The following is a 14,680-nucleotide window of genomic DNA, read 5'->3' as shown; positions in this document are numbered from 1 at the left end:
ATTCTATTCACTTTCTCCTTGAGTGTTAAATGATTAAAAATGAAAAATAACAACCAACCCCTCTTCTAACAAGCGAGAGAGTAGCCTATTTATAGACTACTAGCACATGTATGATGATAACAGTTATACATGACATGCATAACTAATACATAGCATAATACATAAGTTATCTTCGACAACTGCATGCTTGAACAGACTACAATATTTACGTTCGACCCTATTAAATGCTAAAGCTACTCCTGTCGAATTTGGAGTTTGATCCAATACTAGCTTATTATCCAAAGCTACATAGTTTTTTGGAACGGCCAAACTGATGAATCAAATCGATGACCATAATTAACCTTCTTCGTGTTTCAAGTTCTCTTGGTTAGTTTTTATCTCTTTTTTTTATTCTTCTTCAATGAAATTCTTTGATATAAATTTGAGATGTGAAACATGTTAATTTTTTATTGATATTATTTTATTTATTACTGCTTTATATTGATTAAATACACCTTTAAAATTGTTTGAAAAGTATAACATGAAATAGATAAAAAAATTATATAAAATATATTATTTAAAAAAGTATTATTAGAACCAAATCGATCAATCAAATCAAATCAAACTGATTAGTTTGGTTCGACTTCATCTATGAAAAACATTAAAAATCGAACCAAAACTAATCAATAGAGTTATTATCAATTCGAACAATTTTTTATCAAAAACCGATTCAAATCAAATCAATTATATCCCTATGTTAATTAACCTTAAACTACCATATTCAACTCATCTTCACGGCAGATCCATATGTTAATTTATTCTTTGCTAGTTTCTTAATTATTACTTTTAGAAAATTATACACCTATGATAATTCTTTTGGTTCTCAATAATTCCATTTTTTAATTATAAACTAATTGTTTTGGTCCTCAATAATTTAATTTTTATTTATTACAAAAATAAACTAAAAAAACAATATTCTATGGTTCAATTGCTACAAGATCGACACGTGTCCCATCATTTTGTACGCTTTTGTTTTTCTTTTGAGCCATACAAAAGAAAAAGCGCGTTTGAGGCTCCACCACCTCTATATATCCACCCTTTCCATAATCCATTTCCTCACTCATCAACTTCAAAAAAATCAATTTTTTCTTCCAACCCAACAAAATTCTATACGGATTCTCAACTGGGTATTCTGAAAAGATTCCAATTTTGATTATTTTTTGGAACCAGTTTTTGCTGTGATTATCACAAATTTTGTTGTTTGCCATGGAACTTTCTGTTATTGGTGGCTCTCAAGTGAAGTTGGGAAGAACCGATTTTGGTTGTAGAGAACTAGGTTATGTTATTCTGAAGAATGATTGTAGATTTTCAAAGGGTGGAGTTTGTTTTGGACAGAGTTTAAGGTTGAAGAAAAGTGGAAATGGAATGATGACTTTGAAAGCTGTTCATGCTGAACCAATCAGAGAGATGAAGAAGAAGAAAAATCCTTCTGCATCTGGAACAAGATCCAAGCCTGTATGTTTTCTTTCTTTTCTTACTTTTTTTGAAAATTTATTTTTGTTAATATATGTTGATGTTGATTTTGGTTGGTGAGAAAGTATGAACAAAAAAACAAAATTTTGAAAAACAAAATCGGTAAAATAGTCTAGTGACTGTAATTTCACCCTTGAGATCGTGTCTCTGCGTGTATGTGATGTCTCTGCACAGCCACCAACCGATTACTTAATGGTTAAGTTTACATTGAAAATCAACTGACATGGTGAAAATAATGTGTAATACTGCAGGTAGATGGTGTGAGATTATTTGTGGGATTACCCTTAGATACAGTTTCTCATGATTGCAATTCAATAAACCATTCAAGAGCAATTGCAGCAGGATTGAAAGCTTTGAAGCTATTAGGAGTTGAAGGTGTTGAGCTACCTATTTGGTGGGGAATTGTTGAGAAAGAAGCTATGGGAAAATATGATTGGTCTGGTTATCTTTCTATTGCTGAGATGATTCAGAAAGCGGGTCTTAAGCTTCATGTTACTCTTTGTTTTCATGGTTCTAAGAAACCGAATATCCCTTTGCCTAAATGGGTTTCTGAGATCGGTGAATCGCAGTCGAGTATTTACTTTACGGATCGGTCAGGACAGTGTTACAAAGAGTGTTTGTCGCTTGCGGTTGATAATCTTAATGTTCTTAATGGAAAGACTCCGGTTGAAGTTTACCGGAGTTTTTGTGAGAGCTTCAAGTCTTCGTTCGCCCCGTTCATGAAGTCTACAATTACGGTACGAATTCTAGATTAAAGAACCAATTTCAAAACTTAGATCAATAAGTTTAGCATTTATATCATAAACGGTAAACAATTATTTATGTCAGTAGAAAAAATCAAATAAGTCAATTCAAATGGATCCTAAATATGTTGTTATATTGCATTGCAGGGGATTTCCATGGGATTAGGACCCGATGGTGAGCTCCGATATCCGTCTCATCATGAGCTACCAAGCGACGGTAAAACTCGAGGAATAGGAGAATTCCAGTGCTATGATCAAAACATGCTAAATTTACTCAAACAACATGCTGAATCATCTGGAAATCCGTTATGGGGACTCGGCGGTCCACATGACGTGCCTACCTACAACCAATCACCATACTCGAATAGTTTCTTCAAGGATGGTGGTTCTTGGGAGTGTCCATATGGTGACTTCTTCCTTTCATGGTATTCTTCTCTGCTCATAAAACATGGAGATTCCCTCCTTTCATTGGCAGATTCTAATTTCGGAGACACCGGAGTTTCAATATACGGAAAAATCCCGCTTATGCACTCTTGGTATGGAACTCGTTCCCGTCCGTCCGAGCAAACAGCAGGGTTCTATAACACTGCCAACAGGGATGGTTATGAACAAGTAGCAAAGATGTTTGCGAAAAACTCATGCAAAATCATATTACCCGGAATGGATCTTTCGGATGCAAATCAACCAAACGAAACTCATTCGAGTCCCGAGTTACTACTTTCACAAACTATGACTACTTTCAGAAAGCACGACGTGAAGGTTTCAGGTCAAAACTCGTCGGAGTTTGGTGTTCCGGGCGGTTTCGAACAAATGAAGAAGAATTTATCAGGAGATCATGTACTTGACTTGTTCTCGTATCAAAGAATGGGAGCCTATTTCTTTTCTCCAGAGCATTTTCCTTCGTTCACCGAGTTAGTTCGGAGCCTTAATCAACCGAAACTCCATTTAGACGATCTCCCTACCGATGAGGAAGAAGGTGCGGAATCTGCGATTATGAGCCAAGAATCAAGTGTGAGCATGCAAGCAGTGTAAAACATGAAAGTGGTGTAAATTTATGATGATGATTGTGCATATATAACAATTAGTAGAGTTGTGTTGTAAAGTAATTACAAAGTACAAAATGAGGATGCATATTACTGTTTCAACCTCAAGTAGAGTTTACAATTATTGATTGTAAAGTAGCTGAGGATTGGTGACAGATGACACTGTAGTAATATGTCTGTTTTAGATTATAAGGCCTCTAAAACTAAGTCTAAGGAACATGAGTTTCATATGATTATTTACATTATTATATAGATATTGGTGAGAGGAATCTAAACCAAATGGACTATTAGTCCTTTTTGCTATGTGTTATGTTGAACAATTATGATCTTATACTCCCAATGTGTTTAAGGTTGTAGCATACTATATTAAGAATTCATTTGTGTAAACTTAGACTAAAATACTCTCATTGATCTTTGGATGCTATAATTGATTGTTTTTTATAAATTTCCATATTTTTCTCTAACTATTCTCAATAATGATGTTCCAATTATGTATCCTTCATTTGAAGTTTTGTTTTGCTTTTGAATTATTTTGTTATCAAGTGTTTTTTGGGGATGCATGTGAATACCTCTTCCACTAATAATCATTTGATGGTTTGTGTCATTTTTCAATGCTAATATCAATATTTCACTATAACAACCTCAAAAACGGAACGTTAACATATCTTAATCAATATGTTCTGTAAATAAATAAATAAATAAATAAATAAATGTTTTGAATTCACCAGAACAGTGTCGCAAAAAGAAAAAATTATCATTATGGCAACAACACTTAATAGAATAGTGTCGGGAAAAGAAAAATTATCATTTATTAAGAGTTGCTCAAGTCCTCCTCTTTCAAATGATAGCATCCACTTTTTATTGAGGAGAAGTAGTACTTACTAATTGTGTCACATTTCGAATCTTAGATAATATGTCATATTCAGTTTAGGCTCTCACATTTTTCTTATGTTCCTATCTTTGCATAATCTTGATTCTCGAGTGTTTGGTTGCGTTGCTTTTGTTCTTATTCGTGAGAAATACCACACTAAGTTGGATGTTGAGTTATCCAATGTATCCACAGATGTTGTTATCCTCCTAATCAAAGTTCTTTATCATGAAAAACGTCACCTATAAAAATGAGTTCAACTCCATTTGTGCCCCGTCTGAAGGGGAGATCGTTAATGATTTTGATTCTGGGTTTGAGTTCTCGAATCTTGCCCCTACAACTGTAGCTCTAATTTCAATGTATGAACCTAAGAGCAACTCCAGCGACTGGTTTTTTGTTGGGTTTGCCAGCTGAAGTGTGTAGTTTTCAAATTGAGAACCGTAGGAGTTCTCCACCCTGGACAACTGGGAATTGCAATGGAAACGGTAGCATTGCTTAAAATATTAATATAATTTCTACTGGCCGTTCAACAACGGCTCTTTCCATTTTTTTTTTTCTTTCTTTTGTTTACATAATTTATTTGCTTATACATATGTCAAGTTAAAATGGTATATTCAAATATTTCTCTCATCAGTTTATCTCATTAGCTTTTAATTGATCATATTTTTTTTATCTAAATTTTCATTTTCTTACTTCAAATTATTATTGTTAAGGTCAAATGGACCTTAACCAATATAATTTTCAACAATTTATGTTTCATTTCATGCAAAATTATCAAAATCCTAATCCTCAAAATTCTCAATTTCCCTCACCACCAACAAACTCTACCGCATTTTTTCAAACACCAAATAACCCAAATATGTATTTTATACCTCAAATAAATACTGATGGAGTAAATGTTGATGGATTTATGTCCGAACGCCAAGTTCCTCAATTTTCAACTCAAGTTGGTATTGAAAATACTACCGTTGAAAAAGATCAAAGGTGTTCCGTTAAAAGAAAAACTCGAGAGGTATTCACAAGGGAAGAGAATATACTTCTTATGCAATCATGGCTCAATGTTTCAAAGGATCCTATTGTGGGAGTTGATCAAAAAGCTGAAGGTTTTTGGTTAAGAATCACCGATAACTATAACCAATATTGTGGGCAGTTGCGAGAAAAGCTACAAGGCCAATTAAAATACCGATGGCATCGAATAAATGGCCTTGTTCAAAAATTTGTTGGGTGTTACAAACAAGCTGTTCATGGTAAAAAAAGTGGTCAATCAGAAAAAGATATTTTGGCTAATGCACATGCTTTTTTTCTTCAAGATGAAGGAATAGCATTTAATCTAGAGTATGCATGGCGATTGTTAAAAGATGAACCTAAATGGATGAGAGCATCAACTGAAAATTCTTCAAAAAGAACAAAGAATTCTGTTAGTGGGGCACACTCATCAAGTTATGAATATAACTCATCATCACCAATGGAGCGTCCAATGGGGCAACAAGTGGAAAAAAGGAAGAGTAAGGCAAAGGAAAAGGCAAATGCATCTGAATCTCCTTCTAATGTTGTGCAAGATACATGGAATAAAATACTAGCAACAATGGAAAGACTAGCTCAATGTAAGGAGGACGAGATGGAGTTTAAGGCAATGCAATTACTCTCGAAAGACACTTCTACGATGAATGATAGTCAACGAGATATTCATGAAAAATATTGTAATAAGTTGAGAGCAAAATATGGACTTTAGTCATGATGAAAAGTTGTAGTACTTGTTATGTATCAACACCGATGTAAAATGGTCATTAGTACCACTATAATTTATAATATATATTATGTTGTAATTCAAATTAAATGTTATTCAAACTAGCCGTTATTTAAACTAGTCGTTATTCAAACTAGCCGTTATTCAATATCACTATATAAATGACCACTCCTCTCATTATTTTCTCATTCTTCTTTCATTCTTCACTCAATATTATCTCATTCTTCATTCATTCTTCACTCACTTTAATGATTTCAGACAGTTCAGATAAGCTCTTTTGGAACTTGATTGAAGAAGAATTTATGGACAACACTGATGAAGAACTACTAAAGTCAATGCTCGAGAAGGAACATCAATCTGGAAGTTCCTCTAGACCAAAGAAAAGAATGGTAATTGATCGAAGTCGTGAAGAAAGGCACAATCGTTTATTCAATGACTACTTCTCGGAAAATCCAGTATACACATATATTCAATTCCGAAGAAGGTTCAGAATTCATAGGCATGTGTTTCTTTGAATTGTAGCCGCCCTTGGAGCTCATGATGAATATTTTCAAATGAGGGTCGATGCAACTGGTAAAATGGGTCTTTCACCATTGCAAAAATGCACATCTGCTATTCGTATGTTGGCATATGGGTCTCCCGCTGACTGTGTAGACAAATATGTTCGAATCGGTGAAAGCACTTCAGTTGAGTGCTTAGAAAGATTCGTTCGGGGTGTAAATGTTGTATTTGGGGCAGAGTATTTGAGAAAGCCTAACAACACAGATGTTGAACATCTTTTACAAATGGGAGAGTTACGTCGCTTTCCAGGTATGTTGGGTTCCATTGATTGTATGCACTGGGAATGAAAAAATTGTCCTGTTGCATGGAAAGAACAATTTTGTCGAGGTGATCATTGGTAAGCCCACAATCATGCTTGAAGCAGTGACATCACAAGACTTATGGATTTGGCATGCATTTTTTGGTATTGCAGGTTCAAAAAATGACATTAATGTGATAAACCAATCCAATGTGTTTAACGATATTTTGGAAGGACATGCTCCTACTATGAACTATACAATCAATAGAACATCATATAATATGGGGTATTATTTAGCGGATGATATATATCCTGAGTGGGCTACATTTGTCAAGAACATCATATAATATGTTATTTATGTTTATTGTTTTTAATTATATGTCATGTATTTGAGATTAATTTTAATTATCATTTTTAATTTTATGTTTAATTTTAATTTTATTTATTTTATATTAATTAAAATTTATATAATTTAAATTATTATTTTAAATTAAATAAAATTTAATATGAATAAAATATTAATATATAAAGTAAAGATGTGGGATCTAATATGGGTTCTTTAGAGTTGCACCATTAGAGTGAAAATTGAGTGAGTTGATTCAAGATGATGTGGCTTAATGGGTTCCACAAAGAACCTAAAAATGAATTGCACCGTTGGAAGTTATCTAAGTTGTTGCTTATTTCGATTCGTGTTCATGGTGTAACTTATGAATATGAGTTTATTTATGTCTCGGTCCCTTTGTGTAACCCATTTTGCAAGAGTAAAAAAAATATGTATTGAAAATGATTGTTCTATAGGTAATTCTTAGATTTAAGATTTATGATACATGTTGGAATTTCGTACGTCTCTAGTCACCTTAATTATGGCTAGAGGTGCTTAAAGATTTGAAGATACAAATGTGAATGTCCCATTAAACTATTTTGTGACAATATATCTATCATCAATATTACATATAATTTTGTTCAACATAACATATCAATAAGGATGACCATCAGTTCACGTTGAGGATGACCATCACTTCAATAAAGAGAAACTTGATCATGGATACCATTTTTTATGGGTATGAACAAACATCCATATATGTTAAGAGACTGTTTATTAATAGAACTGTTCGACCAACTTGTAAGCTTGAAATGCAATCACCATATTGAAAGGTGTTGTAAAATAGACTCTAATAGTTATATTTATAATTACTTTTATATTACAACAATTGACCCATTAAGAAAACTCTTTAGATGTACTTTTATTCTATTCGTAATAAATTTTTTTATAATAAACACTTTTAATATGTTTTTGAAAAACAACTAATTGCGTATTAAATTTGTAAAACACAGCTCAATTTTGAAACAAAAACCCAAAACACTTGAAGATTTAAATGGAGGGAGTGTTTGTTAAAAATATATTATTAATTTTGAAGTACTTAAACAATTAAGTGCATGGTCGTTACATTGCTATAGATGGGCTATATATGGGAAAAATTAAACCAAATGGTATATTGCTATATATGGCTTATTAATTTTCTATCTTAACTAGATTTGTAGGGTGCAAATTTTGTTAATTTAATGAGAATTTAATATTACAATGATCAAGAGTAACATTTTTAAAATATTAATGTTTGTTCCTTCATATGGTTTAAGAATTGTTAGGACTTGGTTATTAAAAAAGGGCAAACTTAATCAAAACACCAATGATTATTTTTTCGATAATTTCTTAATCCACCTCGTTAATACTCTTAGGTACAAAGTGCAATTTCATTTATACTCCCTGCTTTCGGAGATACATATAACTTCCAAAGATACATATCAAGAAGCACTTTTTTTTCCCCCAAAATTTGGTTTTTTCCAAAACTGCATCTACGAAAATACGCTATTCCGGTAAAAAAAAATGCATCTAAAAATACATCTTCGAAAACAGATATTTTTGGAAGCGTACATGGTGCATAAGAACCCCCAATGGGTAAGGTAAAAAAATTCCCTTATTTTTCATGTCCACTCAAGGTGGTAAATGAATTGGAACACAAACTTGATTAGATAATAGATAAAAGCAGAATCTTAAAACCTTAAAACTTGTAATAAAGACTACCGCACATAATAAAAAAATTGTCACACCTAAAACATGAGTAAAAAATGTCTCATAAAATATTGTCACGGTAACATCGTGGCCAAATAGGGTCGATTTGCAACAGTTGAATTAAACCTAACTTACACAAAACCTCCTGCAAAAAATTTAGACGGCCTGCACAAAGAAACCAATATGTTGCTGCTTTGAAAGAAGACTCAACCACTATATATTGCATAAAAATGAAAAGCAAATTGTTAAAGAAAAGAAAGAAGAAAAAAAATGAGTGAGAAAGAATTTATCTACAACACAAGGGGAACAATAATAATAATATACATATAAATGAGGACAAGTAACATTCAATTTTTTCATGGTGATTCCAGAAACTAACTGAAAACTCATATGTGCAGCATCGTCTTTATACATTTTCAGTTGAACACCATTCATCATCCAATCACCTTCATAAACACTTTTCATCATATTGCTTCCCACTAAGTCACATTCAAACATATTTCCCAGATTGTCATATAATCTGCAAAAACCAGTAATCTTCTATAGTTTTCCATTAATCAAATTTTAAAATAGTTGATTTCGAATCGAATAAATACCTGTTTAAAGATGTCATTCACAAGCAATCTTGGTATCGAAGCTGCTGAGGCAGATTGCGAATGCTTGAAATGCCGAGATAGGGTATCGATAATCCATTGTAAACAAATCCTTCCCAACTTTTCCAAATTGAAGAATAATCCTATCGTGTTCTGGTCCAGCAGTTCCGTTTTCTGCAGAAGCCACCAGCTGAAAGTTTTTAACCGAGGCAACTGTCACGCGTCCGTGAAAGTTTAAGCACCAACACTGCAGCTGCTCGTGCCACCTCGGAGCCTTGTTTTTCAACACAAGTAAACCGTCTTTTTGATTACCGACTAGGGGTCCGGATAGAGAGTTCTCCATCACACGATTTGATTTTGATCGGAAAAAAGGAAACAGGGGAAACATTTCTATGTTGTTTAGAGAAAACTCGGTTTGTGTAGGAGCTACTCCTCCTGGTTCGATCGAAGAGGATGGTATGGAATCCATGACACAATGCATTCTCCTAGGCCCCCTGCTTGTAGTATATAGACGGTAAGAATAGTGCAGTCGATCTATGAAGTCCGTTACATAATGTGTATGAACAATTGTATTACACAAAGCTTACCTCGAGCCAAGGACATTCAATTCATACGAGATGTGAGCCACGGGATAGTTGCCGGTTGGGACCTTGGGCGAAACCTGCTTTAGATTCACCAACCTAGTAGAACGACTTTTAGTAAACCTAGCTCCTGTATGAGGTGGCTGGCCGTCATAGATTGTGAACTTTGTTCCGAGGAAATTTGATCTTATTACAAGAGAACAAAAAAAGGTATAAGTCGTCGCAATAACAAACAGTAAAAGTGAAAAAATATCGGTAATAGAATCTGACTAATTAGTTAGAAGCTCACCTCAGTTTCCCAACATAGGTATTGCTTCCCCTTGACATATCATCTGCATCTAGAGAGATGATATAATCTGTGCAGGTAGGACGTCTGCTTTTGCGAGCAGCCAGAAGGAACTTTCCGTCATCACCTAACGCTGAATTAAAGAAGCTTTAGATCTCAAAAAAGAAAGCTTTAGATCACCTAACATGAAACAAATAAACTAAAGTTTTATAAAGAAAGAAATCACCGACGGGTTTAATTGTTTACTCACAACTAGTTAAACTGAGAAACAAATAATATGTTTGAGTGGATCGGTTGCGCTTTATAAAGCATTGAAGGAGATTCTCTCTTTGACCAGGCTGCGAAAATTATTTACCAATAGAAACATGTTAGGTAATGCCATAGTGTAGTTAAACAATGTATTAACGAGATTCCCACGGTCCCTATCTACTATCCAACGAAACCACTGTCAAGAAAACGGGCTTGGCGGAATCAGTGGGGTATGAAGACGAAACATGTTAGGTAAATGTAATGCCATAGTGTTGTTAAACAATGTATTACTTAATTACTAAGGAATATAAAGACAAACACCACAGTCATTAGTCATATTCAATCATCATGTGCTTCCACAAACAAGGGAATCTTAAGATAATTCCATGTATAGTATTCCACACCACCATAGAGGCATCTTATGGTGCCCACTCCATTATCCCAAAACAGTGACATCTCCTTCTACTTTTTGGTTTTGAAAATTATAGATCACCAACAAAGAAGTACTCGTTGTGAAAACACATACACAAACATCGAACACAATGGTGACACTAACACCAACAGGTCAGCACCGATAATAATTTGAGAATGGAAATAATTGAATGTAATAACACGAGTAAGTGCCGTGTCATCATTAAACATTGACATGTGTTGGTGCAAACAGCCACTACTCAACCAAAACATGATTACGTCCTAGCCAAACCAGTAGAAGACATTTGATGCAATTATAGACTTAGCATGCTAATTATAATAGTCATAATAACCAGATGCTACGAAACCTAGTCATTTCAACGTCTTTTAAGGAAATTAAACTGCAAAATTTCCAATGTAAAGTTTCACAAAAGTTGAAAAACTTAACATCACAATTTAGTGGTCCCAAAAGAACCAAAATTAGGCCAAAAACCCAACAATATCCATTAATAACATTGACCAACCAAAATAACAATTTTCCACAAGGAGGAAAAAAGGAACAAAGTAAATCATTATCAATATCTCAAACAAATTAAGTTAGTTACTAGAGTTACAAATTGGAAGACAAAAAAAAAAGTTGAAATGAATTTTCAACTCTATGGCATGAATTTTCACATCTCCTATGGCATGGATAAGTATTTCATCATCAAAACTTACATGTATATTTTCTTTTGTTGTCGTAAAACAATGTTTAAATAATTCAATACAGCAAACAAACACCAAGATTAAACAAAAACAATAATTGTAGTACTAAACTTTCCTAAAATTCAACACCAAAACATTTCAAGTAAGAAACAAGAAACCTTTGTAGCACTCTTTCAAGCAATTAACCTTTCTAATATTAGAACTCAAAAACCCAATTAAGCTCAATGCATCAAGTCATCAACAAAACCTTTCCATTAAAAACAACAAAATCTAACATAAAACTGAAAGAAAAAAAAAACACCTTTTTTAAGAACTTGAACTAAAAATTTGATTTTGAGCAAAACCCATATGAGGAAAAAGGAAATAATTAAGAATGGAGAAAGAGAAAAACCTGTTTAACAGAAATGGGGAAAGTTATCTTAGCAGAAAGTTCAGGTTTTTTAACAATTTCTTTAGTGATAACTCTCCAATTCCGACAAACTCCGGCACAAGCAACAACGTTCTTCCTCGGCGGCCATGTATCCTCGGACGCTTCAATTCTGAGGAGAACTTCACGGAGAAGCTCCTGTGGCATGTTAGCCCAACAACTCTGTCTTAAACCGTCGCCAACAAGAACTTTCTCTTCTTTCTCAACTACAACTACCCTTTGAGATCTCGATCTCATGTCTTCTATTATGTTCCTGATTATGGCCATACCCAGATCACGAAATGGTGAAAAAATTGAACTTTGAAAAGAGGGTTATGAGAGAGAAAGATGGGTTGAGTGAGGGTTGAAAAGGGAAAGGTGAGATTGTTATGATAAAAGGAGAATTGAGTTTGATGTTTTTGGTGGGAGAGGAAAAGGAGAATGTATGAAGAAGAGTGTAAGAGAGAGAGAGAGATAAGAAAAAGAAGAAGAAGTCAGAGTCACACACAGAGAGAGAGAGAGAGAGACGCAAAGAGACAAGAAGGTAAAGGAAGGTAGGTGGTGTTTCAAGGTGGTGGAGAGCACATAGTAACTTTGTGCACTTTTTTTGCATACTTGTCTTGTGCCAAATAAAATATCTATTCATATTATTTATTTTGATTTTTTAATGAATTTCTTTCATTAATAATATATTGGTTAATATAGTTTAGAAATTAATATTATTTTAATAAAAAAAACAAACAAACGGTATAAATACGGTAAACAATATATACGGCGGTGTATGTGTATATATTTGGTGTAAAATAATATACACAGTAATTTGAAAAATTATTCATTTTGATAAGGAATGTTTTTGTTAATATGGAATTTTTAAAAATGGGTATGTTTATCTATTAACAATATATAAAAGTTAAAGTATCTGGAAATTCTACGTATACCCTAACTGAGTTTAACTTAAACTAATATAATGATTAAGGGCAACTTAGCCTTTTTGTTAAATACTGCAATATGGTTGATTGTAATCTTAAATTTGCTGACGTGTCAAGATAATATTTTTTGTTGCTTTTTTAATACCTTTTTAATTTATTTTAATTACATCTATTATCCCACAAAATAATCAAGGTTTTGGTCCAAAAAACACTCATTAGTCTGCAGACCAATAAATATTAGCGTGAATAACTGTTCCACACAGAATTCAAAGGCATGCACACAACTTCCCACACGTTTTTCAAATTTTTTATCATTACCTAAGTTATTGCTACCATTATCCTTCTATTTACTCAACGTTCATGCATAGTTTGAGAAATAGAAAAGACACTTTTCAAATTCAAATTCATGTTCTCCCAACTTCCCATATCCATTTAATTCTTCCAATTTTCCATAAACCCTAAACTGATACAAAAGAGAAATGACTATTCATTCCAACCCCACAACAACAGTCTTCATACATCACCAATATTGTTCAATCCGAAAAAGGTAATTATGCAAAGCATCCTTTTATTTTCTCCCTGTTGATTGTTTGTGTTCTAATCGAAAATGCGTTTTTGACAAACTTCAGCAATCTGTTATTCAAAATGCTTATTGATCCTTTGTTTATTCACTGTTTCGAAATCTTATACAGATCTACTCATTTTATCTCTTTCTTCATTCCGATTTCTTTGATCTGAATCATAATTTATGATTCGATCTTTCCTTTCCTTGATCTATTGTTGCAATATTCATATTGTGATTTCAATTTTGATTTCGTTTTTAATTTATGCAATGAAATTAGGATAAATTGGTTTTCATTTGTTAATTTCCAATCTTCCTCTTTTCATAGATTTGTGGGTGGTGTTGGCATCATAGTTAATTTTCAATCTTCCTCTTTTCATAAACTTGTGGGTGGTGTTGGCATCATATAATGGAAATGGAACAGAAGAATGAAACTAAGCTCAATGGAGGAACTGATCCATGGAAAACACGATCACTAGCTGTCGATTTTAAATAACAAGTTCAATAGGTACATTGGTGAAATCTTTTTGTTTTTATTTTTGTATGATTTCAGATCAAGTTCAATACATGATAATACTTATGATGGATAATCCTTCAGATTCTACATCTAAATTTTCCACACCATCAATTTATGCGAATCAGTTTTAAAACGAAACGAATTGATAATTTTATGGATAAGTAAGATTTGCCTGAATATCTTATCTCCTAGGTATTAAAGTGTGTTTCTGGCTTTCCGTTTGTAATTTGAAGTATCTATGTATATGTTGTTCCTAAAAAAAATTATGGAATTGATGATTGCAGAATGTTATCGTCAAAGTAGCAATGTCCGACCAATGCTGTTTTTGAGCAGTGAAGGATTTTTTGGAAAAACTGCAAGGTAATTTAAAAAACCTGTTCAGTTTAAATATATTAATATTGAGTTTTTTCCAATTTAATCCTTCTGTCATGGTCTTAAAAAATACACATACATGGAAGTGGTAATAGTTAATTAGAAGTACATATTTGTCACCAATGCGAATTGCACCTGTCTGCTATAAAATTATTCTGAGACTGCATTTTATATCTATGTTTAGATGTATAGAATGAAATTGCAGCTATTATGTTTTTTCCTGTTAATTCACCTATAAGAAAGCCATTGATAGTTTTGGTTTTCAATATAAGGCCTATTAAAGTAA

At 33.0% G+C, this 14,680-nt stretch overlaps 3 protein-coding genes across 3 annotated transcripts; 2 read left to right on the top strand and 1 right to left on the bottom strand.

The window, feature by feature from the left end:
- Positions 1-1,084: 1,084 nt before the first annotated feature.
- LOC131595528 (inactive beta-amylase 9-like) lies at positions 1,085-3,601 on the top strand. The gene is made up of 3 exons (XM_058867889.1): positions 1,085-1,494; positions 1,764-2,249; positions 2,403-3,601. Exons 1-3 carry the CDS (start codon positions 1,246-1,248, stop codon positions 3,285-3,287), a joined length of 1,620 nt encoding a protein of 539 aa, XP_058723872.1. The 5' UTR covers positions 1,085-1,245; the 3' UTR covers positions 3,288-3,601.
- A 1,424-nt stretch (positions 3,602-5,025) lies between these two features.
- On the top strand, positions 5,026-7,059 carry LOC131598084 (uncharacterized). Its single transcript, XM_058870719.1, has 4 exons — positions 5,026-5,866; positions 6,172-6,336; positions 6,436-6,723; positions 6,887-7,059. The coding sequence occupies exons 1-4, from the start codon at positions 5,026-5,028 to the stop codon at positions 7,057-7,059; spliced, it is 1,467 nt and encodes a 488-aa protein (XP_058726702.1).
- Positions 7,060-8,533: 1,474 nt separating this feature from the next.
- On the bottom strand, positions 8,534-12,599 carry LOC131595527 (tubby-like F-box protein 3). Its single transcript, XM_058867888.1, has 6 exons — positions 12,000-12,599; positions 10,494-10,581; positions 10,247-10,376; positions 9,964-10,143; positions 9,380-9,870; positions 8,534-9,303 (listed from the first exon to the last, which is right to left on the bottom strand). The coding sequence occupies exons 1-5, from the start codon at positions 12,300-12,302 to the stop codon at positions 9,393-9,395; spliced, it is 1,179 nt and encodes a 392-aa protein (XP_058723871.1). The 5' UTR covers positions 12,303-12,599; the 3' UTR covers positions 8,534-9,303; positions 9,380-9,392.
- Between the last annotated feature and the right edge of the window lie 2,081 nt (positions 12,600-14,680).

The sequence above is a fragment of the Vicia villosa genome, linkage group LG4 (genome assembly GCF_029867415.1).
Source record: "Vicia villosa cultivar HV-30 ecotype Madison, WI linkage group LG4, Vvil1.0, whole genome shotgun sequence".
Lineage (NCBI taxonomy): Eukaryota > Viridiplantae > Streptophyta > Magnoliopsida > Fabales > Fabaceae > Vicia > Vicia villosa.
The sequence above is the reverse complement of the archived record's forward strand: the minus strand, read 5'-3'. Positions and strand labels throughout refer to the sequence as shown.

Excerpts from the sequence above, each read along its gene's own strand:
- LOC131598084 (XM_058870719.1), top strand. The coding sequence starts at position 5,026 with ATGTATTTTATACCTCAAATAAATACTGATGGAGTAAATGTTGATGGA. Across the intron at positions 6,337-6,435 it reads TCGTGAAGAAAGGCACAATC|CCGCCCTTGGAGCTCATGAT; the intron begins GTTTATTCAATG and ends TTTGAATTGTAG. Across the intron at positions 6,724-6,886 it reads AGAGTTACGTCGCTTTCCAG|GTTCAAAAAATGACATTAAT; the intron begins GTATGTTGGGTT and ends TTGGTATTGCAG.
- LOC131595528 (XM_058867889.1), top strand. The coding sequence starts at position 1,246 with ATGGAACTTTCTGTTATTGGTGGCTCTCAAGTGAAGTTGGGAAGAACC. Across the intron at positions 1,495-1,763 it reads CTGGAACAAGATCCAAGCCT|GTAGATGGTGTGAGATTATT; the intron begins GTATGTTTTCTT and ends GTAATACTGCAG. Across the intron at positions 2,250-2,402 it reads TCATGAAGTCTACAATTACG|GGGATTTCCATGGGATTAGG; the intron begins GTACGAATTCTA and ends ATTGCATTGCAG.
- LOC131595527 (XM_058867888.1), bottom strand. The coding sequence starts at position 12,302 with ATGGCCATAATCAGGAACATAATAGAAGACATGAGATCGAGATCTCAA. Across the intron at positions 10,377-10,493 it reads GTTTCTCAGTTTAACTAGTT|CGTTAGGTGATGACGGAAAG; the intron begins GTGAGTAAACAA and ends TCTTTAATTCAG. Across the intron at positions 10,144-10,246 it reads ACCTATGTTGGGAAACTGAG|ATCAAATTTCCTCGGAACAA; the intron begins GTGAGCTTCTAA and ends TCTTGTAATAAG.